At 35.4% G+C, this 26402-nt stretch overlaps 1 protein-coding gene across 1 annotated transcript in view; it reads right to left on the reverse strand.

Annotated features, from left to right (window-relative positions):
• LOC136833133 (uncharacterized) overlaps positions 1-26402 on the reverse strand; it is a 133710-nt gene that overhangs the window by 77470 nt on the left and 29838 nt on the right. Inside the window, exon 2 of the mRNA XM_067094801.1 lies at positions 6764-6842. Within this exon, the coding sequence (XP_066950902.1) occupies positions 6764-6842 (79 nt within the window). The remainder of the gene's footprint in view (positions 1-6763; positions 6843-26402) is intronic.

Genomic DNA, 26402 nt, shown 5'->3' on the forward strand with positions numbered 1-26402 from the left:
TTGATAAGTATCAAGATTATTATTATATTATTATTATTATTATTATTTTATAATAATAATGGTATTGCATGCTCTGTCACCTTCCTTTAACGTGTTTTGTTACAGTTTCGAATTCGAGAGATTTAGCTTTTATTATCATCTTTTATTATCATTGGTAACTTCAAGCAAATTATGTTGATTTCGATCCATTAGTTTCGGTTCTAGCGGAAGACAATAGTATTCAAATTAGGCGTGTAATGCCCTCGCGGTATTTTCTCACGACTGGCGCCCCGTGGTCCATTAATCAACGTCATAACGTCATTTGGTGACCCATTAAGAACGCCCAGCCGTCACCCTCGTGAAGACTTCGTTCTCGAGATGAATGTCATCATTTTGTGTTCGAGTTTCAAAGCCTTCGGAAAAATTTCATGGATTCAGAACGGTCAGTGCCGAGAGACAGTAATAGACAGTAATATGAACGAACATATTTCAAAATTACGTAATAATTTTTCTTGTAGGTTAATTCATCTTTCTCGTTCCTCGTTGGACGGGTCGGTACCGTTCTCGGCTAGCACTTTCCTGGACCACGCTCGAGTCTTCGACCGGCCAATGAAGAATTAGAGGAATTTATTTCTGGCGATAGAAATTCATTTCTCGTTGTAATGTGCTTCGGATTCCACAATATGCTGTAGGTTCAGTTGCTAGGTAACCAATTGGTTCTTAGCCACGTAAAATAAAATCTAATCCTTCGGGCCAGCCCTCTCTAGGAGAGCTGTTAATCAGCTCAGTGGTCTGGTTAAACTAAGGTATACTTAACTTGATTCATCTTTCTTGATTACAGAGTTTTAACTCTACAGGGTTTCCGAGAAGATTTGAAAACCATAGAAAATTGATAAAAAAAGATGTAATTTTAAAGAGGACGTTTAATACCTTAATTTTTATGGCCACGCTGAACTCTTTCTTCTGGGTGATTGACCGTTGAAGAGAAGGAGGAGGGGAAGAGAAGGATAGGATCGGAAAGAAGCCAGGTGAATACGCATTAACCACTTCTGCATAAATCTTTCCAACTGTAAACGCCTCCTTTTACCTGCGTATTAGGTTTCATCGGCCGTTATAAAATGCATGAGCTGTGTTGTGAATATTGGGCTGCAGAAAGAAATTTTGGTATTGTTTATTAGAAAAGATTAATTTTAAATTAATTTACGTAAATATATGGCATAATATGGGCAAGTATTTATGCACTTGTAAATAGTTGATATATTGCCCGATTTCCAACGTAAATTGCATAAAAAATTTCATATTGTCGTCGGTCAGACCTTGCTCAGATTACAATTAATCAGTATTATTATCATCATTCCTTATTTTTTATAAATGCTCTCATTGTTTCAGATAGGGCAAAAGAAAAACCACTCAGTCACTTCTTATTCTTTTCATGACAACCGACGTTAACGTAGCAGGCAGCAAGTTGATAGGGGTGATTATGGGACCATAGGCTGTTAAAAAATAGGCCTGCCAATCTTTTTCTTTTGTCGTTCTTTTGGGCCATATACAATAGTGATTAATGCCCCTCTCTCTCTCTCTCTCTCTCTCTCTTTCAGGTTTGTGGGCAGCGTCAAATGTCTCCTCGTTTTAGGCCAGTTTCACTAGCAAATTCTCTCTCTTTTTTTCTCGCTGTGGCAAGATGATTGTGCATTCGGCCTCACATAAGCCAAGATAGCTAAGGATAGTCATGGAGAGCGCAGCCTGAGTGAGGAGGAGGAGTGGGAGGAGGAGGAGGAGGCAGCGTTAAAACGTGCGGCTCCATCTAGTACAGAAACGGCAGCAGCGGTCCCTCTGGAAGTGTGACAGCGGTACACCCCAATTAAATCATGAAAATTGTACAGGCATGCGTGCGAAATCGCTGACATTTTTATGACGGGGTGGAAACATGATATGCGCAAGAATAGGGTATTATATGCAAAGTTACCCAGCGGTATTTAATTTTTCTCTCCCTATCCCCCACCTCTCTCTCTCTCTCTCTCTCTCTCTCTCTCTCTCTCTCTCTCTCTCTCTCTCAGATATTTTATTCACTGTTTCAGTATGGGAGACGATTATTTTTTTTACTGCAATATCGGGGTACTTTCTCTCTTCTTCCCATCTTAATTATCTGAATGGTGAATGAAAAATATATTTTACATCAGAAATTAAATTTTCGCCATGCAAGCATTCCTAGTGAATATGGAAAGCATGGTAGTAAACATTATTTTTGAGAGGTTGTCTTTATAGTTGCAAGAAACGAAAAATGTAAAAGTTTAAAAGATAATATTTCTTGTACAATGTTCTGACTTACTGTAGATAAAAAAAAGCCTGCAAAAAGACAGTCTAAGGATTATAACGTTGTCGACGAATTTAAAAGCATCCTGTAAAAAAAGTCTTAAGTTTCAAGGAAAACCAAAGCGTCCTCGGAAGATAAGGCACAACTAATATTAGCAATTTAGCAGTGCTTTAGTGAATAAAACATTTCAGATAAACCGGAATTCTCATAAATAGAATAGGAGCAATTAAGCAATATTTAGAAAATTATTTAAAACGTAATTGAAACATTAAGCGTCAGAAAAAACGATTCGTCTCTGATGATGGCAAAAAAGTCCGGAGGTCTAACAGGCCTTTTATTCCTGTCGCACCATTCTACGTTTGAAATGCCACCATAGGGCAAGTACCCCTTGCTGGCATAAGGCCGAGTTATTGCAAAACCAACCAACCAGCAACTAAAACCAACCAACCAGCCACTAAAAACCAGCCAACCAACCAGCTACTATAAACCAACCAACCAACCAACCAGCGACTAAAAACCAACCAACCAACCAGCTACTATAAACCAGCCAACCAACCAGCTACTATAAACCAACCAACCAACCAACCAGCGACTAAAAACCAGCCAACCAACAGCTACTATAAACCAACCAACCAGCGACTTCAAAAACCAGCCAACTAACCAGCTACTTATAAACCAACCAACCAACCAGCAACTAAAAAACCACCAACCAACCAACCAGCTTCTAAAAACCAGCCAACCAACCAGCTACTAAAAACCAACCAACCAACCAGCGACTAAAACCAACCAACCAACCAGCTACTATAAACCAGCCAAACAACCAGCTACTATAAACCAACCAACCAACCAGCGACTAAAAACCAGCCAACCAACCAGCTACTATAAACCAACCAACCAACCAACCAGCGACTAAAAACCAGCCAACCAACCAGCTACTATAAACCAACCAACCAACCAACCAACCAGCGACTAAAAACCAGCCAACCAACCAACCAACCAACCAACCAGCAACTAAAAACCAACCAAACCAACCAACCAACCAGCAACTAAAAACCAACCAACCAACCAGCAACTAAAAACTAACCAACCAACCAACCAACCAGCAACTAAATCTATGAGAGTTTTCTAGAACAATGGGACAAATTGCTCCGAAAAGGGGGACGACGCTCGGGCGATCTTATAAGGCCAGCCACCATTAATCTGGGCAGGAGCCTCGACACACTGTTAATGACCCTAATAATGAAGGGTAATTAAGTCGTTGGGCTGAGAGCATGAATGATTATCCGGGCTGACTTTGAGGATTTCAAGGGATCGTGAAGGAAGAGAGAGAGAGAGAGAGAGAGAGAGAGAGAGAGAGAGAGAGAGAGAGAGAGAGAGAGAGAAGATTTATATGAAGGTATTGTACTTTTAGAAGAAAATTTTGTTTATTTTTAGTCCTAATCATGCACGCACATGCATGCACTCTCTCTCTCTCTCTCTCATACACACACAAATATGTATGCGTGTGTATATATGTATATATATATATATATATATATATATATATATATATATATATATATATATATATATATATATATATATATATATATATATATATATATATATATATATATATATATGTGTGTATGTGTGTGTGTGTGTGTGTGTGTGTGTGTATAGATATATATATTGTGTATATATATTATAATATTATATACGTGTATATATATATATATAAAGCATAAATGCAACCGACTATAACTGTGAAATACAAATTAATTCCTGCTCTGTGGAGATAATTAATTTGCGCGAAGCTGGAGGACGAGTAACTTCCGACAAGCACGTAATTATTTCATTTGTTCCGTTACTTAGCATTTTAGGACCTTTGCCTTTTAGGAAGGTGATTGCTGTAGGGTTTGTTATCTTAGTTCTTGCATGTTTTTTCTCTTTCTTATTTTCCGAGGATTAATATGTGGCAGATGAAAAATTAATATTGTTTTCATCTAAGGTGCGGTCTTTCCCTTCCTCTTATATATACATTTATAATATATATAAATAAATAAATAAATAAATATATATATATATATATATATATATATATATATATATATATATATATATATATATATATATATATATATATATATATATATATATATATATATATATATATATATATATATATATATATATATATATATATATATATATATATATATATATATATATATATATATATATATATATATATATATATATATATATATATATATATATATATATATATATATATATATATATATATATATATATATATATATATATATATATATATATATATGTGCGTGTATGTAGTAGGTATGATCCTAGTGTAGCGTTGAAGACCGAATAAAATCTTCTAATACTTTATTATCAATTATGATAATCAGTAACAGACTATGTATGTTACATTTGCCCTCAAGTGCGTATTCTGCCAAAGTATTTGCCCACAAATAACACTATGTGTGGGAAAAGGAGTGTAGTGGGGAATCCACCCATCGTTTCGCAATGGTTCTGCTGTGCGTGGTCGCAGTTTCCTGTGAGTTTAGGGCGAATGATCATTTGCCATTGACCTTTGCTTGTTCGGTGCTGGAAAAATAAAAACAGGAAGTTTTTACCGGTCCATATTATTATTATTATGATTATTATTAAGAATTAGCGAATCGGTTTTCGAGGCAGTTTGAACCCTCCAAATTACCAGTGGAGCTCGTGTTGGCGGCTCTCCGGTAATTGTCTTTAATGCGCTAAATGGCTCAATGCACAGCACCTTCGGTATTTTCCACCCTTTGCTTTTTTATTTTGAAATTTTTTCCTTGCTTTCAGTCGGTTACTAAATATAAAAAGGATTTAAGATTTTCAGTTGCATTTTGAATTTTTACAAGGTCCGTTCGAGATCTTATCGTCGGATTACTTTGCATTTGAAGGAAAGGTATTGAAATTGTAAGAGTAAAAGTTAAGTATACCTTAGTTTAACCAGACCATTGAGCTGATTAACAGCTCTCCCAGGGCTGACCCGAAGGATTAGATTTATTTTACGTGGCTAAGAACCAATTGGTTACCAAGCAACGGGACCTACAGCTTACTGTGGAATCCGAACCACATTATAACGAGAAATGAATTTCTATCACCAGAAATAAATTCCTCTAATTCTGCATTGGCCGGTCGGAGTAATAAGTGATAGCTTCTCTAAGAGAGTTGAATTCCTATTGAATGCAAAAATATGCGGAAAAAACTTCATTCTGAAGGTTATCGTTTTCTGTTATTCGTTCATTATTATAACGAACCATTATGTTATTATATATCATTTTCTTGACGGAACATCAACTTGATGTTTTTTTAAGCATTAACCTGAAGCCAGTGAAATGAAAGACACTTATGTAATGGCGGGTAATTTAGCAACAGTGTCCGAAGCTTTTACAGTTTCTTGAAGTGACGTCATCTCGTGGAGGAGTTGCTTCCGAGAAGGGTAAATGGGAAACAGTAGATGTGGAGAAGGGAGAAGGATAAAGGAGAGACAGGGAAGGACAAGGCTTAAAGGGGAAAGACGAAAGGAGAAAGCAAGCATCTAGCAAGAGGGGCGATGACGAGGAAGATAGAGGAAGGAGAATAATGGAAAGCTCCATAGAAGGGACTCCCGAGATGAGATCATATTTGGTAAAAGTTAGTTCTGCGAAGTTCCAGTCTTTCGGTTATTTCGTTTTTCATATGCAGTAGTCAAAGTTTTTTATTCGTAATCTCATACTTGCATTATATAATCATTACATGCCTAGCTTACAGCACTATAGTATTTCAATTAAATGAGTTTAGTTTCATCTTATTATCAACGGTTTAGGTTTTGAACACATTTTTTGTCCTACCTTCTATAGAATAGGATTCTGCAAATGGAACAATAAATTGAAAAGGGAACATCAATTAATAAAAAAAAATTAATAATCTTCAAACCAAATTAAGCGCGTGCATGTCGAGTGTGTCATTTCAGATCTAAACTGTAAAGCTGGATCATTTTTTCCCTTGTTGTGGCAGTACATCTTGTAGTTAGTTGTGAGTAAAGGAGGTGTCGCCATTTTTTACATTTGGTTATATCCGGGTATCTGATTTTGGAAAATATGTTTACTACGATTTTCGTGATTATTGAATTTTCATACGAAAATAATAAGGCCTCAAATGGCTGAATCCAGAGCAGCTTATACATTTTCCTCCTTTTACCTTTTTTTCATTTAAACATCTTCCATTCGCTCACGTGATTACTAAATATAAAGAGGATTTATAATTTTCATGTGCGCCTTTAATTTACAGAAGGTCCATTAGCTCTCTCTCTCTCTCTCTCTCTCTCTCTCTCTCTCTCTCTCTCTCTCTCTCTCTCTCTCTCTAACACACACACAAATATATACATATACAAGAGATCAAGCACTAAGTGCTTGTGAAATACGGACTTCAAGTCTGTCTTACCTTGCATCCCTCGCAGGTGAAGGCTCCGAAATGGAAGCCTGCTGCTGGCTCCCCACACACCTTGCATAGTTGATTCATCCTGTAATAGCAAAAACGGAATTTAGTCTCACAGCTGTTATTGTAGCAAAAGAACAAATGACATTCTTCTAAAATCCTACACTTTATTCAATAGCATACTGATGAAGAATTAACTTTTTTTATTACGAAGAGGATTTCGATTAGATTGTGATTTCTTTCAGTAAAGGCATTCTTCGGTAAGAAACGAATCGCAAAGACTTATATTCATAAATAAGGATTCATAAGCAGAAAGACGTTTTGCTTTTCCAGCATTTGGAAAAGGATATTAACTACCACACTCTTTAAAATATATATATATATATATATATATATATATATATATATATATATATATATATATATATATATATATATATATATATATACATATATATATACTACGTATATATATGGTTAATTACCTCAGGTAAATTCATCTTGACCTAAGCAGTGGGTTGTGTACCCGATGATTAGTCGACTATTGAAGAATAAAATGGCTAGCAACATTAGCCTCATCCCAAAAAAGACACTCATTACCGAAAGATTAACACTGTGGGATTTAATGCTTTTATGGGTAAAATGCGTATAACGATATATATATATATATATATATATATATATATATATATATATATATATATATATATATATATATATATATATATATATATATATATATATATATATATATAGTCTGTTGAGCTAGTATTATATGTTTCCAGTTTTTTTTTTTTTAACTATTTCAGACCACATGCACGATCTTTACAATAGTTTTATTTTTGTTTCATTAAGTCAAAATGTGTGTATATCTTGCGGTTGTTTGCGTAACTGAGTTTTTTTTTTTTTAGTCATTAAACAATTTCCTGTGATACGATTTTATAAATGGAGAGAGAGAGAGAGTAAGCTTAGTGAGGTTAGAAAATATATTTACACACATTTTTGAGTGTATCCAAAGCAAGCTTACTCACACAAACACACGTACGCATTTGCGGTCCTCCAATCATGTTTGCTTACTCAGACATGCACTCAACCATTCAAGCTCGATTCCCTTCGCGTATACACAGGACTATGAAGCACGCTATTAACACATGCTCATGAATACCTTCTCTTGCTTTTCTTTAACCCAACCTTTATTTCACAGGAAAGCTTTTCTTGAACACGTGCCCGCTCATAAGCATCTAAGTATGGTTTGCCCTTATATGAAAGAGTGAAATCTCTCTCTCTCTCTCTCTCTCTCTCTCTCTCTCTCTCTCTCTCTCTCTCTCTCTCTCTCTGAAATTCCTCAACGAATCAAGTGCTAATGTAGTGTTTTCTTTCCGAAGTCTTGAAGGACCTGTGTCATCGTTATTGTTGTAAGGTGATATTAACTGTTTCATTCTTCTGTTGACTTTTCTTTTTCTCCTTCGAATCATTCATAGAGGTTGGGATTTTTACCTTGGAACGTAGCATTTGATTAACGGTTTATTGGTTTATCCAACCACTTGTGCTGTATTGTTTTATTTTTATTACTGTTTTGGGTGAGGATACAGTCCATGGAAAGATGCGCCCCCAACAACATAAATAGCTTTCAAATGAATGACCCAAACCAGCTGAAATCCGATTATTTTTCATGATTATTATTTGTGCCTTACACAAAAATTGCAGTTTTTTCTTGAATTCTTTTGGGAAAGCATTTTTCTGCTCTATTTTCTTGAAGCCGAAAGATTTTGGAGTTGTGTGAATATGACTGGATCTTGCATATAAGTATTACAGCGGGTTTGCTATAATCACGCTCTATCAGCTTGGACTGATTGTTTTAATTATATGGTGCCAGACCAAGTAAGTACCTCCAAAATCAACGCGACTTGTTGGGTGAATAGATGCCATTGTTTGAGGGACCTTTCATGTTCGCACCATTGGTGAAGACAGCTATTTCACTTTTTTCTAATGTTGCTTTTAAAGATCTCTCTCTCTCTCTCTCTCTCTCTCTCTCTCTCTCTCTCTCTCTCTCTCTCTCTCTCTCTCTATGCTCATTTCTAGCATTTCTGTTAAGACTCACCAGAGTTTGAAGTGAAAGAAACTTTCGTGTTTGAATTTCCGCGTAACATATATTTTAAACATTATTTAAATCTGTTACAGTTGTTTCGTCTTTTATTTTACCAGTGCAATTAGCAGCATTTTTCTCTTCCCGTTTAACATCGGTTACTGTACAAAGGAGACGGAAGAAATAAAAAAAAAAAGAAAACGACCATTACTTCAGTGCCTTTAAAGGAATGTTGACCTTGAGGGCATGTGAAATAAGGTCTGGAACAGCGTGTCTCGGATGTGGGTGGGCGTGTAAGTACCTCTGTGACTAAATATTTACTGTTCACACCTTTAGAAATAAGAGGTCGGCCGCCGTCCACCACCCGCACTTCTAGGGAGCGGACGGACATAAGGGCATAGGCATAAAGGAGCGTGGAGTTGGGGAGTGCAGCTAAGGCCTTCTGGGGCACCTGGGCACTTTGGATTGTCTGCGTAGTGCGGACTTCAAAAATTTTTCTTGACTTCATTTTCCTCTCGTTCAATAGAAGTACGCGCGCATGAAGGAGACTTTGCTATCTTGACTGGAGTTTAACTCTCTCTCTCTCTCTCTCACACACACACACACACACACACACACACACACACACACCCGAGTTTCTAAACGGGGTTACTATTGTTATAAAATTTGCATGTTCGTGTGAACTGGTCGCATAGTATAACTACATAGAATGTGGAATATGACACACCAGTTTGCGGTATTAATCAGGAAATGGCTGTTTCAGATTCATAATCATCATCGTTATTATTATGTGAGCTTTTGCGAATTTCTCTGTACATTACCAAGTGTTAGACTTATGTCGTTTCAGTTGTGTAGAGTTCAACAAACAAATCCGAAACATTTTTTAAAACTTGGAATTCTTCTGCTTTTCCAAAGGTTTACTATTGAAGTTATTTTTATATGAATAAACAAAAGCAGTACAAAATAAGAGCTTCTCGCATTGTCCCTAAGGTTTATATAATATACTATGGTTTTTGTTATTTAATACATCAGGAAGAAAAATATACATATATATATATATATACATATATATATATATATATATATATATATATATATATATATATATATATATACTTCCTGATAAATTAAATACAAAAGCCTAATATAATATATAAACCTTAGAACAATATATATACGAAAATATATATATATATATATATATATATATATATATATATATATATATATATATATATATATATATAGCCACACACAAATATACATAGATAAACAGATAAATAGACAGATAGAAATCAACTGACACAGCTAATATTTCACGAGAAATGGTTAAAAAAAACTAACTCTCATTCATGAATTATGACAAGTAAATGACTGAAAGGAAAGGTACAGTAAATAATACCCCGGAAACATTTGTCAGCGTCTCAACATCATCATCACCATCATCATCATCATCGTCATCCGTCGACAGTATTGAGCTGAGCTCAGCAAGGTGAGCTGAGCTTGTGATTTGGGTAGGATACACGCTGGGTGTAACTGAGAAGGCAGTCAGAGTAACCAATAGCCGTTACAAGATGTTGTTACTCACGCGAGGGATAAAAAAAAAATTTTTAAAAATAAAGTTGGTCTTTTCAACTGCAGGGCTATTTGCGACTGAATGGCTCTATGCTATTCTTCTTACTCACGCGAATAGTAGATCTATTTGTGTCTGAATGAGCTCTTCTATTCTTAATACGAATGAATAGCAAAGCTATTTGCGTAAAAATGTCTTTCTGAGATGGCTCCTTAAGTATACCTTAGTTTAGCCAGACCACTGAGCTGATTAGCAGCTCTCCTAGGGCTGACTCGAAGGATTAAATAAGGATTAGACTTATTTTACGTGGCTAAGAACCAACTGGTTACCTAGCAACGGGACCTACAGCTTATTGTGGAATCCGAACCGCATTATACCGAGAAATGAATTTCTATCACCAGAAATAAATTCCTCTAATTCTTCATTGGCCGGCCGGAGACTCGAACTCGGGCCTAGCAGAGTGCTACCCGAGAACTCTACCGACTCTTCCAACGAGAGATGGCTCCTGTTTAGGCGTAACGAAAGAGAGCGAATTATTTTCGCATTTAGATACAATAGGTACAGAAACTTGGCTGCACGTTATTCGTCGTGTGTAGTTTCTTTCATTTCTGTAATAGCTACTGACTCTCTCTCTCTCTCTCTCTCTCTCTCTCTCTCTCTCTCTCTCTCTCTCTCTCTCTCTCTCTCAAATCATTTCTAGAGGGCGACATCCAGTTTTTACTTTTTAATCATTTCCTTTCTTTAATCATGCTCCTTTAATCCTTTTAGCTGTAACTTATATTTTTGTTATTTATGTATTTTTGTATTGGTTTACAATGATTTTAAAGTCATGTTATTGGGTGCTTTTGCCTGAAAATATTTCTTTAGACAATTTATCATTATACTGCTTTCTGTATCCAAATATTGTTAAAGAAAATTTAGTTTAACGGCTATTTCGAGATTTTGTGATTTGGAACTAGTTATCAGTTTCATTCGAGTGGCTTATGATAGAGCTTGAACATTAGCATGAAGAGTATCTCTTCTTTGCAATAGTAATTGGAACGTTTCTCGTGTCTGCAATTCAAAGTGTAACTTAACAAGGTACGTATGGTAATGACTACAGTAGTGTTTGGGATACAGTCATCACTAGATAAACGTTAGTAATTGTATTAACATTCAAATAAAACATTGTTTTTTTCAGGGGAAATGTAATCTACTTCCTTAACTCTGACAACTTGTAAGTAAATACGGGATGGACTTTGTGCAAGAGGCAAATGACTACTTAATAAAATTCCTGCCGTAATGCTCGAATTTGATCATGCCAAAGAGGTCAGCTGTATCGGATAGTCTTCAGTTCTTCCTTCGTTTAAGGTACAGAATTTTTTCAGTGCTTATGTTTTTCCATTATCCTATATAAAACATTCCATCTTCAGAAGGCGGCTGATGGTCTGTTGTTAGATGAGAAAATGTGTAAGTTAACCAGTCATTAAAAACAAGATTTTCTTTAAAACAAGACATTCTTTTTCTCTTATAGTATTTTGGCTTAACAAAAAACAAGATTTTCTTTAAACATATACAGAAAAGTTCATGAAAAAAACGACTCATTCCCAGTAGGTGTAAACCGCATAATTTTTCTATTTGTTTTTACCCTAAAGGCGCAAGACTTCAATACCAAACATACAAATACCGATACCTATAAAAGCCCATTGGTGTTGTACCATCATTTTATCTCCTTACACAAATACGCCACTGTTAACTCTTATCAGTATATATCACCTGTACAAGAACAGTACATTTAGGGGCTCCTCTCAATAACATGTGCGTACCTTTTATTTATAACCCTTTCTTCACGTTTTACTCCTTACGGCGTTGCTGCCTTGGTGCCTCGGCCTCCCCGGCACATTTTGATAGGGAATGCGATATGCGACAGGAAGGACACATTCTCTCTCTCTCTCTCTCTCTCTCTCTCTCTCTCTCTCTCTCTCTCTCTCTCTCTTTCAGAGGTGAAAGAAAGATGTTTTATTATTTTATAGCCTAATGTTCTCTAGAGAAAGTTAATATTTCAGTAGTAGGGATTGCTATTCCTTTCGACTTGCTGTTTTATTTTACTGTTTTTAACATACATGTACGTATTTGCATATATATATATATATATATATATATATATATATATATATATATATATATATATATATATGTGTGTGTGTGTGTGTGTGTGTGTGTGTGTGTGTGTGTGCAAATATGTATGTATGTAAACAGTAAAAATAAATAGCAAGTCGAAGGAAAACAACTTTACTGCTGGAATATTAACTTTCTCTAAACTATACTTTACTAATGAAACATCTTTCTTTCATCTCTGGAAAGGAAAGAAAGAACACAAGAAAATTCCTTTACACTATATATATATATATATATATATATATATATATATATATATATATATATATATATATATATATATATATATATATACACACACATATATATATATATATATATATATATATATATATATATATATATATATATATATATATATATATATATATATATACACGTGAAAACCTTGGTACTGAACTTCCGCCTGTCATTTTTGTGGGATTCAAGTTTATACACTGAAGTCACGTGCATCTACTGTGATTTTTTTTAAGCATATATACACACTCATGCTTGTATGGAAGTAGATACATGTATACATTTTTATACTACCGTCACATTTTATAGGACTCTAAATCAGCAGCCTATCGTGAAAGTTCGTAGGACGCAATAAAAAAAAGCATTACATTTTCAAGTCCGTCTCAGTTAAGTTGTGACATTCATGAGAGGTAAGTCATGAATATTCGGCGCCAGAGACCATCCTTGTTGTCATGCCCGTTTTCTGATACTAAACCAGTCATTCAGAATTGATTTTTAGATTCTCCTGATACAAGGTAGGCTTATTCGGAACGTACTCAAGGTGATGGAAGGGGCGAGGCCTGAAAGGAAAGTAACAGGTAATCTCAGTACAGGTATACGAAGTATGACCGGTACTTGGGCCGCATCCTCAAGTGCTCCCCGGTCTTCCAAAAGACATTTCACCACCCTCCGTCCGCTGGTGTTGCCTTGTCAGCCGTTATCTCTCCGAGTTATCTCTGTGTGATGAATAGCGTCAAAAGGGACCGAGATTTTAACATTGGTCCGCTAGGTGATGGATCGTTGAGCAATATTACATTTTCCGTATTTAAAAAAGGCTGACATCTGCTGATTAATTGTCAAACATAATCTGCTTAGTGCAGTGAATTCCCTTCTCTACTAGAATTTCAGATAAATAACTATAGCGCCTTATATAGACGAAGTTATTTATTGACTTCCGATTACAATATTGCTAAATTTGTGACGGTGAAATACTGCCATTGTTTCATACGATTTCATAATGCGATATATTCAGCAGAAAAAGCGGGACGTTTATTGCAGTGACCTTGTAATGTCAACTTATTTGCGGTAAGATGTATTCTTCCCTGTTATAGCCAAGAACCACGAATTCTCCTGAAAGTATCCGGCGGACCTGTACTTTTAAATCATTATTTGATCCAAAAATGTCATTTCTTTCATATGATTAAAAAAAACATTAACATTTAACATTCTTTCGAGCGAGAAGAAATAGTAGCGAAATCATAAATGAATTCATAGAAATTCATTATTTTGAAGAGGAAATGTTTTACTAATATTGTTGTAACTAAGTGAAATATAACACTTCCAAAATAATAATCCATCCAAATTTTCGTTATGCTAAAAGTTGCTGGTTTGTTGTTCATGACAGTTAACGGGAGCAGCGGTATTGATGTTCTTTGTAGTTCTGTACGACATTCACGGTGAGCATTTCTTATTTTAGGCCGATTCAGAAAATGTATTGACGGCATAATATCCGACAAGACCGATTTCCCAAGAAAATTATTTTGTTCATTACATAATATATCATTTATAACCAACATTTCTAGCTTGTTCTCTTATTTCCTTTGTTCTCTCTCTCTCTCTCTCTCTCTCTCTCTCTCTCTCTCTCTCTCTCTCTCTCTCTCTCTCGCGCAAAAATATTATGTCGCTACTTAAATTGTTTATGTAGCCTATATTGCAAGAAATCAGAGCAACAGTCATTCGTCGTGGTTATCATTCCTGTCGGGTATTTAATCACCAGATAATGCTGAAGTGCGAACTGCTCACCGACTTGACAGTTGAAAGCAGCTCAGGTAGCTAATTTACAACTTCTTTACCGAGAGAGATGTATTGGATTTTATTGTATCTAAATGCGAAAATAATTAGATATCATTATTCTGTTCGAAGACATCTGTTGCTTCCAGTTAAGCCTAAGTAATAGACGGTAATTTTGCCCATCGTTTTCAAACTGGACACCAATAATGGATAATGCTTGCGTGTTAATTAAGATTGATGTTTTCCACATTGGTTTTCTTCCAAGTCTTTCTTGTAAGATTAGGCATTGTTTGTCTTTTATGGTGTTAATGATAACTTTATACGCTTCCTTAACCATTTTTAATAGCTTTTATAACAGCTGAAAGATGTCATATTAAAACCATGGTACTCATCTGTAGTACCATGCTGAATGTGATATCGCTGGGCGTTCTGTTAATATTTTCTGAAGTAATAAAATGATTCCTTTAAATTTTAAGTTCATCCATGGTGTGTTGGCTCTCCCCATCCTGAGGCCTGCTTTCCTTTTCTTTTTTCGGTTTTTCATCCTGATCCGAAGATTATTCATCAGTATGGAAGTTTTTCATCTTAAATGAAAAACGCGTACCGAGGAAGAAATCGATTTACAATTATTTAAAATTACAAGTAAATTCATTTTGTTACAGTAAAGTGAGTGTTATCGTCGAGTGCTATTCGGCCCTTGGGAATGTTGTACACGCAAGTAAAAGGCTGTCTGAATGAGAGAGAGAGAGAGAGAGAGAGAGAGAGAGAGAGAGAGAGGAGCCGGGGGATTGGTTTGGGATTGCGATATACTGTAGATACCCAGGTCACAGTGCTATTAGTTGTTAAACATTATCTTCACCAGCTCCTTTACTTTTAACTGTTATTCAAAGAGAGATATATCATTTTACAAGACTTGAAAAAATTGTTCGAAAAGATACGCGCCACTGCCGGTATCGAAGTTCTTTTCGCACTTTGTATAGCATTAACATTTGCCCAGCAACGAAGGATGTCAACAGCGGAAAGGCTGTTGAGCTTCTATATTCCAGGAGCTAACCTCAAAACTCTCTCTCTCTCTCTCTCTCTCTCTCTCTCTCTCTCTCTCTCTCTCTCTCTCTCTCTCTCTCTCGCACATGCTGTAATCAACTAAGGGATTAATTATGGATAATTTAGCTGCCTAAAGTTTCCGCTTTAATTATCGTCAATTTCTTTATCGGCCAAAAGAAGTGGTTCGTTGTTAGTAATCTTTCAGTGTTATTATTTTAAGAAACTACGCGCGGAACAGAAGTCATAGTCTGCTATTTAAAAGCTCATATTTTAGTTGCCTGAAAAGGATTATAAAAAAGAATGTACACGTCCTGTCCTTTGTAGTTTGTCAAGTTTTGCAGCTTGATCTTAGGGTCGTTTATTTAAAAAGAAATACAAGATCCATCTAAATTTATTTTAAGGAGTGATCTAGTAAATTGCCTGGGAAGTTTCTGGCGTTATAATTAAAACTTTTATATCCTAGTCTTTATCTTGGTAAGTTTTTTATTATTATTATAGTAATTCCCCGTAGGGGGGTAGTGCCATCAGTGAGCCCCATGCGATGCACTGTAGGCATTACTTAAGGTTTATTGCAGCATCCCTTCGGCCCCTTTCATTCCTTTTGCTGTACCTCTATTCATATTCTTTCTTATATATTTCATTCCACTCTCCCCTATCATTATTGTTCCAGCTGCGAGGTTTTCCTCCTGTTACACCTCTCAAACCTTTCTGCTCTTAATTTCCGTTTCAGCGCAGAATGACCTCATAGGTCCCAGCGCTTGGCCTTTGGCCTAAATTCTATCTTCCATTCCAATGCATTATTATTATTATTAACTCTCTCTGCGCGAGGCCGATTTTTCTACTAGAAGTTTGCGTCGTCTACTCAGGCAGACAGCTTGTTCTCGTTTTCGATGCTGCAGCTGCTCTTGTTTGCATAGCGAGCGTGTATGTCGTAATTGAAGGGTGACTGTTATGAAAGAAGTCTGTCAACATCCCTCTGTTTGTACAGTAATTTCCAGTAAACGGACGAAAAATATTTGGGAAGAGTTAGGAATGGAAAAACGCCATTTCCTCTGCAGGTCAAATACTCGGTTATTCTCTCTCTCTCTCTCTCTCTCTCTCTCTCTCTCTCTCTCTCTCTCTCTCTCTCTCTCTCTCTCTTCCATGTAAGGACTTCCGTTACGATTGTGACCCGTATCGCTTGCTTCTGTAACCTCATTGCCGATGCATGTTCGACAGGGAAGTCCCTGTATTATTTTTATGGGCGTGAAATGTCCTTCAGGGAGGAAATCGCTGCATTAATCAGCCTTTGTCCGATTCTGGTTCTCCTCTCTCTCTCTCTCTCTCTTCTCTCTCTCTCTCTGTGTGTGTGTGTGTGTGTGTATATAATAATATATATATATATATATATATATATATATATATATATATATATATATATATATATATATATATATATATATTTATATTTATATTTATATATATATATATATATATATATATATATGTATATATATGTATATATATATATATATATATATATATATATATATATATATATATATATATATATATATATATATATATTTATATATATATATATATATATATATATATATATGTAATAATATATATATGTGTATATATATATATATATATATATATATATATATATATATATATATATATGTATATATATATATATATATATATATATATATATATATGTCTGTGTGTGAGCGTGTGTGTGTGAATGTTTGTATGTACAGCTGTGACTGGTCCCCGTGATCTTGTGGTCATGACACTTGCTTCGCTAACGATTTCGAAGCGACGTGAAACGATTTTTTGAAGCTCCGTTTAAACCCGTTACCGGGCAATTAGTCAACTGTGTTGGGTTGCATCTTATCTAGGGAGGAGATGGACGAAGGGCTAGCTACTTTATCCCGAATTAATTGCTTAGAGCGGGAAGTATAACACCTCCTCGAGCCACTCGCAACAAAAGGATATATTTAATGAACCCACCAGTTTCAAAGAAACGCGCCTTTCTACTCAATTTTAAGTTTTCTAAGTGTATTTCAGTATCCTTGCTTGTTTTTCCGTCTTTAGTTCATGACGATTGAATGTAATTAAATCCCCATAAATATAAAAGATAATTCAATGTTTGATTCTTACCAATCCTACTAAATGTTAAAGCAGACGGAGGATTAATGGCCACGAAACAAACATTGAAAAATTTAAAGTATGAATTAACGAACCGGTAATCATATAGCAAAATGCTAAAAAAAAAAAAAACTTCAAATTGCGAGGTTGTTAGTGATAATGAAAGTATGTTTCATTAAGATGCGACTCTGGTCGAACTAATAAGTTGTAGTTGAGTAGATCTGTCGGGTTTCAAGGAACGAATCTGGCGTTCGCTCTCACCGACGTCGTATCTGTACAGTAGTTTATGAAAATCGCTTTGGAATATTTTTTCTCATCTGAAACATTAGGAAATTACATTATCATATATATATATATATATATATATATATATATATATATATATATATATATATATATATATAACAATAACCAATATACGAAAGGGAAAAATGAAACACGGAGTGGATTTGCTATGCTACTAGGCCTTTCGACTTATTGTCGTTTACATAGCTGCTAAGTAAAGGACAGTAAAGTCAGAAGGCTAACAACCACTCCATGTTTCACTTTTTCCTTCATGGCTATTGCCTTTATTTTATACATTCATCGTTCCATATCTTCATGATTCAGATATATATATATATATATATATATATATATATATATATATATATATATATATATATATATATATATATATATATTTTATATATATATAGTATATATATACAATATATATATATATATATATATATATATATATATATATATATACACACACACATTACGGGTATGTATTGTTGTTGATTGCGTGCAGATGCGCATAAGAAATCATGCGCTTTTTTACTTTTTGTATCCTCATCGTAAACTGAAATAACTGAGCAATTTTGGTACATTAGAATCACGGGGGTGAAAATTTACAATTCTCTCTTGATGAAATGAACACCTAGAAGTAGAATTTGAATGGTGAAATATAATACAGCCCTCACAGCGGTAGGCAATCAAGAAAAAGGAATTTTACAAATACTACCATACATTATACCCCTCATTATAGAAATGTACACAATTTATTACATAAATCATACCAATTACCAATTACAATTGATGTTAGAGCACGGAATTTATGACTGACTTTTATTTATTCTGTGCTGATTCCCTGGGTCGTTAGCTAAGGTTAAATTCCCACCTTAGCGGGTAGTTTGAAGCAGTGCCCGTTGACGGGCGATTTTTGAGGCCGGCTTCTCTGGCGAGTAAATGTATGTCCTCATTATCGAGTAGTTTGCGTCATTATCATCTTCCACCAGTCTTTGGAGTCGCTAGGGGTTCCTTATTAGCGGCTTTCGGTACAGATGCTCCAAGTGATGGTTGATCGTAAAGTACTCAGAGTTACGGTAAGGCCGTTGTAATTAAAGGGTATTCGGAGTTACATATATATATATATATATATATATATATATATATATATATATATATATATATACACATATATATATATATATTTATATATATATGTATATATTATGTAAATATACAGTGTATATATATACATACACACACACACACACATATATATATATATGTATATATATACATATATATATATATATATACATATATATATATATATATATATATATATATATATATATATATATATATATAATTTACACATACATATATATATATATATAAATATTTCACATGTATTATATATGTGAGTGTATGCTTTATCTGTTGTTTAGTGTATTTTACTCGTTATCGTATCATTTACTAATCAATTACGCAAGATCAATACGAATGATCACGATAATTATAAATATTCTTAATTTTATTGTTTGAATTATAAAAACAGGTCTCAATTCCATGGCTGTTTTGGAGACTTACTGAGGGAAAGTGAAATGGAGAAAGACGAACTTCACTCAGTAAGGTGAAACTTTCTGTCTAACTCTCTGTATATTATTTCTGTAGAATGATTTATGAAAAGAACGAGAAAAATGTTTTGTGGCCTTACGGATTTAACACAGAAAGGGTGCAGTATCCGTTGGGTGGCAATTAGGGGAGCTGATTACCATTCTTGAATTGCGGGGAGGGAACATTGATTGTTAATGGAAGACCTTTCGTGCTGCGATAAGCTTGATAGGGATAATGTCACTCAGAGACCCCCTGGTTAGCCTTCGGTTGAAGTCAACGATAAACGTAATTATGTTTGTGTTTTCGTGATGTTGTTAAAACTAGCGAGTCTTTTTTTTCTCTTGTAATATTTTGCCTTTCCGTGTTAGAATTCCCTTCAAGCTCTCCAGAATTGCTGGTATTTTCGTTTCCTAATTTCTCTGTTCTGCATCGAAGCTCTTTGCTGGATGTCTGTCTGTTGGGGCTGCGAGCATCATTCAGAAGTCAGTAGTTGAGGCTGCGGGCAATTAGCTCACCCCCGTGCACAGCGCAGCTGCTGCTGGAAATCGTGTACTGTCTCATTCATCTGTAGCCGAAAGCATTATCTGATGCACAGGAGAATAATGAAGGGACAGTATGTGTGTAATTGGGAAAACAAATATAAACGCTCTCTCTCTCTCTCTCTCTCTCTCTCTCTCTCTCTCTCTCTCTCTCTCTCTCTCTCTCTCTCTCTCTCAGACTGTTTGCAGAAGACCTGCTTAAGGTTACACCAGTGGTGGTGTGATTGTATAAATGTATTTTTTTCCATGGTGATATTGATTATATTATCGTATTTTTTCCAGCATCCTTTTGATGACCATTGTTATCAAAGAACGGAATTTTCACAACTCGGCTTCCACATCTTTCTGTACTTAGCCATTAATTCCTGCGGTCGCTGTCACTTCCGCAAGAATGCGATATCTCTACTGTAAATTACTTGTGTGTCATTCATGTTATGCAAAATTTTGTTGAGCTCTTTCGTGGAACTTACGGCACATTGAACAACCATCTATTTCGATACCACAAAAGCAATCAGATATTGCGAAGCTTCACCACGGTGAATGAAATTCAGCCACTAATGTTCAGCCGTCTTTAACACAGTTTTAGCCACTAATGTTTAACCATCTTTATCATAGTTTCCCTAAACAAATCAAACAGGTTTTAGTTTTGTTCAAGGTTCCTGCTTGTTTTTACTGCCCTGGTGACTTACGATAAAAATCACTTACATCCTTCCATCCGTGTGTACCTGGTTGTATCTGTGTTATAACAAAATATCTCGAGAACTGATAAGCGGATTTTCATAGTTACTCGGAAAATTCATTGGCGGCCGGTTTAGATTAAGTCAGCCTTATCCAGGAACAAGCCCTTCCCTAACGGCAGTACCTTAAGTGTGCGAAAGTAGTAAGAGGAATAAGAAGTCTGGTGTGGACCTCTGGATGCACCCCAGGGAAGAGAGCCGTCATTAGGTGACAAACCCTCCCGATGATTAGCTTTGGTGGCTACCGGTGAAGACGAGATAGCGCCACCAAAACCCAGTCAATACTTTGAAGACAATCCTTTCAACAGACGGGGAAATAGACAGAAATAGAAACGAAACCGTCTCCCCAAAAAATAAATAGATAAATCCATGGCGAAGGCAGGAATTTTGTGGGTCGGTAAGAAGTTATTACCTTGCGAACTTTCAGGCAAGTTAAAATCTGTTCACCACATTAAAATGAGTGTGCGTTGCTAAGGCATGGCGAGGGTATATGCACCGAGATGAGTATGTGCATGAGCTTTAACCATACTCCTGGATATATCCTTCTTAGTGTCCCAACCTTGTTAATTTTTCGAGCGATGCGTTGCTTGCGATCACTATTTGAGATTGCAACCTCCTCATTAAGCACTACTATTTGCATGTTATTCTGTTTCTTTTAGTAAGCAAGTGACAACGTGAAGAATTCTTTTAACAAATCATAGAAACAGACAATATTTTTTTTTCACTCATATTGATTAATCTTTTCAAAAATGAGCAGTATTCATTCCTATTTTCTAGTGAATAATGTAGCAGCGGGTCATTTCGTTTCTATTCCTTAGTTTGTTTGGTATTTGTACGTTTTTTTTTTACTTAATGTCAGTTCAGTTTTCCTTTTAATTTCCATTACAAACTGTATTTCATTAATTCACGTTTAGATGTACTTTGTATATATCAGATCTTAATGGGCCTTGTCATGCAGTGAAATTACTTTACGCTTTATGGGCTCATGTGCTTGTTTACATTATATATATATATATATATATATATATATATATATATATATATATATATACTTATATACACATATGTATATACACATACATACATACATTACATACATTCATACATACCTACATAATATATATGTGTATGTATGTATATATACAGACATATTTATAGTCGGATATGTATTTATATATACACATATATATAATGTAAATACATATGTATATATTTTTATATATATATGTGTGTGTGTTATTTATATATTTATATATGTGTATATATTATACAATACTTGTGTGTATTTAATGCAAAGAAAATATCGTCTCTCCGAATTATTTTACGCCTCGTGAATATTTTGGATCGGTACATAAAGCCATTCCAGTGATAAAATCCGTTTCCAATTTATTTGTGATGCGAGTAATTTGTCATTTCTTAGAAGCATGTGAAATATAACCGCTTATTTTTCACGTACATGAAGGACATTATATATCATTGTTCATTTTTATTTATACCGTTGTTATTCCCCTAAATGCCTTGCCTGCCATTTCTGTTCATGGTCAATTTAATTGTTATTAATGAGTCTGTCCTCCCCAATTTTGCATTTGAATTATTTATTGGATCTAATGGAAAGGGTGTGATGTAAATGCGGAAAGTTATAAATGTTTCCATTGTCCTTTCTCTCGACTTCCACGTGTCATTAATAGCTGTTGTGATGATAAATCCTCTTATGGAGAGAGAGAGAGAGAGAGAGAGAGAGAGAGAGAGAGAGAGAGAGAGAGAGAGAGAGAGAGAGAGAGAGAGAGAAGTAACTTCAATTCTGTAACAAGCGTAAGATGCAATCGAAGTACAAAGTCTTCATAGCCTCATAGCTATGAAAAAAATGTTATTTATTTTTCAGTTTGTTTATAGGTATGTAAAAGCTAAGGACCACTTAGGATAGATTGTTTTATAAGTTTAAAAGCAGCAGATAGCAATCGTTTATGGAGAAGTCAAATCTTAAGTTATGCTAAAGTATACATAGATAGGATTTATCATCCCACGAACGGCGCCTGACGGAACTACTATTTTTATTTTTCATGACAAAAAGACGAGGTTCTACTGTCCGTCATGCTGTTATCGGTGGGAATTCTCCCCCTCAACCCCCCACCCTTCCCTGTAGAGACGCTGAAGAAAAACTCGGGCGTGGTGTCAAGCTTGGCAGGTAGGCCCTTCTCGAGGGAGCTTTACTTCTCCATTTGGGCATCTCACAGAAGTGGCGGTGGCATCCCGGAAGCTAACGACGGAATAACAATGAGTGATGGACTGGTTGGTGATGCCCAAAGAAAGAGACGGCCCTTAAAAGAAACGAGAAGACCCGCGCACCCAAACGGTACGAGGAGGAAGAAGAATTTGCTGGACGTCGCTCTCCGGTTGCCTGCTGGCTCTTGGCGGACGGCGGTCCTCTCGGCCATGACTAAATGTTGGAGCCGTTACAACGACGATCATTTTGAGTTTTACTATTGCTGTTGGGCGAGACTTCATGATTCCACCAAAGAGGAGAAATAAAGATTTCAGGGTGTTTTCACTGAAATGAATAATTCCTACTTTTGGATTTCAGCACTGCTATAGTATTCTTATAATATAAACGCATTCCCACATTGCCGTTGCTGTGAGATTATTTTATTGCTTTACTAAATTATCAAAGGATGTTATACCTGAGATTATTTTCAAATATTAAATTCTTTCAATTTATCTAGGTGTAGTAGTTACTGATGTATTGTTTTCTCACTGATGATTAGCTTTTCTTCATTTTTCTCCGAAGGATAATTTCCTATTTCTTCTCGTCAAATTTTGTTCAAATACCAAAGTAAGAATTGAAAGCGAGTGTTTTACGGAAGGTATGTTTTACGAGAGAGAGAGAGAGAGAGAGAGAGAGAGAGAGAGAGAGAGAGAGAGAGAGAGAGAGAGAGAGAATGCGTTAATGATGAATGATGGAAAGGGAGTGGTGTGAAGATGAGAGAGGGGGTTTTGCAAAGCATTGTCTGGAGATGGGAGGGGTCGTGGGCCCCCGGGGGTCCGACGGGGGTGGCTGGTTAAGTAGCGAAGACGGAACCAGTAGGGTCATGGTTCATGGACGGTCCCCTTCCCACCCCTTCCCTTACCCCTCCGTCGCCTTCCCTCCTCCTATTAACCTATTGCTACCCTCCTCCTGTCCTACAGTTTTGTCCTTCTCATTATGCTTTAAGACCTTCGCTGATAAGTGTATTTCTCGTCTGAGGCTGTCGACTTCGACTGCCACAACTGTTTGTTTGTCCGATGTATTACTTTCAGGGTGCACATTCTGTTGGCGAGCTGTGAATTATTATTATTATTATTATTATTATTATTATTATTATTATTATTTACTCGTAACGTGGGCTCCTGTAGAGCAAAACAAAATAAGCCCATTAACCACTAGAATATAATTCCTTTATAAGAAAAAAAGATAGTAGAGGTTTGGACTGCCACAACAGTTTGTTTGTCCGATGTATTACTTTCAGAGTGCACATTCCGTTGGCGAGCTGTGAATTAATTATTATTATTATTATTATTATTATTATTATTATTATTATTATTATTATTATTCACTCGTAATAAACGTGGGCGCCTGCGGAACAAAACAAAATAAGCCCATTAACCACTAGAATATAATTCCTTTATAAGAAAAAAAACACGAGAGGTTTGGACTGCCACAACTGTTGGTTTGTCCAATGTATTACTTTCAGAGTACACATTCTGTTGGCGAGCTGTGAATTATTATTATTATTATTATTATTATTATTATTATTATTATTATTATTATTATTATTATATTCACTCGTAATAAACGTTGGCTCCTGCGAAACAAAACAAAATAAGCCCATTAACCACTAGAATACAATTCCTTTATAAGACAAAAAGACACGAGAGATAAGAGACAAGGGAAGATAAATAAAGCATAGAATTTAAATTATACAGATAAGGTCGTATTTATACTTATATTTAATGGTAATAGATTTCAGTGTTATCAATACAGATCCCTCGTCGTTATGTAGTGGAGACTCCGCCTCTATTCCATTCCTCTTTACTTTACATTTCCCATTTTTTTTTTTAGTTTATCTCGACGTGAGAAGGCTGTCACATATTCCGCTTGTCCGATTATCTTCTCACATTCCAGTATGTAGCTGATGCTGAGCCCTGCTATCTCCCCATAAATAACCTTTTAGAATTACGCATTTCATTGCCTTCCTATCCTTTAATCTTATCCATTTTGTCATATTTTTCTCTTATTGATATTCTTTCTCATCTTTTTTTCCCCCCAACCCCCTCTCTCTCTCTCTCTCTCTCTCTCTCTCTCTCTCTCTCTCTCTCTCTCTCTTTCTCTATTCTTTCATCTATTCTTTATCAAGCTTTCTCTTGATTTTACTTCTGATACCTGTCACCTCTTTATCGCTTGTCTCGCAATTTGCTTTTCCATGTGTGTGTTTTTCTTCTTCTTATCACGGCATCTCAGCGGCTCTTTATTTATCGTGAAGTTTTCCAGAAGCATATTGTTTTGAATTGCTTGGTGTATATACACAGTATGTATATATATATATATATATATATATATATATATATATATATATATATATATATATATATATATATTTATATACTGTATATATATATATATATATATATATATATATATATATATATATATATATATATATATATATATATATATATTTATATATATATTTATATATATATATATATATTATATATATTGTATATATTTATATATATATATATACTGTATATATAATGTATATGTATATATTATATATATGCATATATGTGTGTGTATGCTTGTATGCATTTTTCAAACATGTAAACACACTTATTGTGTGCCCTTACTTACATAGAGGACTTCCCATGAGCCAATGCTATCTTCTCCTCAGTGAGGTAAATTACCTATCGGGGCTTTCCTTCCTCCCTTCCTCCCTTCCTTGCTTCCTTCCTTGCTTCCTTCCTTCCCTTCCTTCCTTCCTTCCTTCCTTCCTTCCTTCCTTCCTTCCTTCTAGACTGAGTATCCCCTTGTCTCTCTGCCCGGCAGTTGGCTCTATTCTATCTCACCGACATTTAGAGTTGGTCTGTCATTGGATGGTTTGCCTCCCTCTCTCTCTCTCTCTCTCTCTCGAGTCGTCCTTCGGAAGAGTAGCCCGCGTGACCCACCGAGAATTTATTACAGTTTATGAATAAGATTTCAAACTAAGTGGTCAAGTTTTTGCGATGACCAAGAAATAAGTTCTTTTTCGTGGTTGTCTTCCTCCTCTTCCTTTTTCCCCCTTCCCTAATCGTTCTCCCACACGTCCTCCTCATCCTCCTTCTCCTCCCCTTCCTTAGATTTGCAGGCATGCGCCGTGTGTATTCTTCAGCCCGTTTGTGGTCATCGCGTCACCACTAAATATGGTGTAAATAACAAGAGGTTATACTTTCTTACGCT

The sequence above is a fragment of the Macrobrachium rosenbergii genome, chromosome 51 (genome assembly GCF_040412425.1).
Source record: "Macrobrachium rosenbergii isolate ZJJX-2024 chromosome 51, ASM4041242v1, whole genome shotgun sequence".
Lineage (NCBI taxonomy): Eukaryota > Metazoa > Arthropoda > Malacostraca > Decapoda > Palaemonidae > Macrobrachium > Macrobrachium rosenbergii.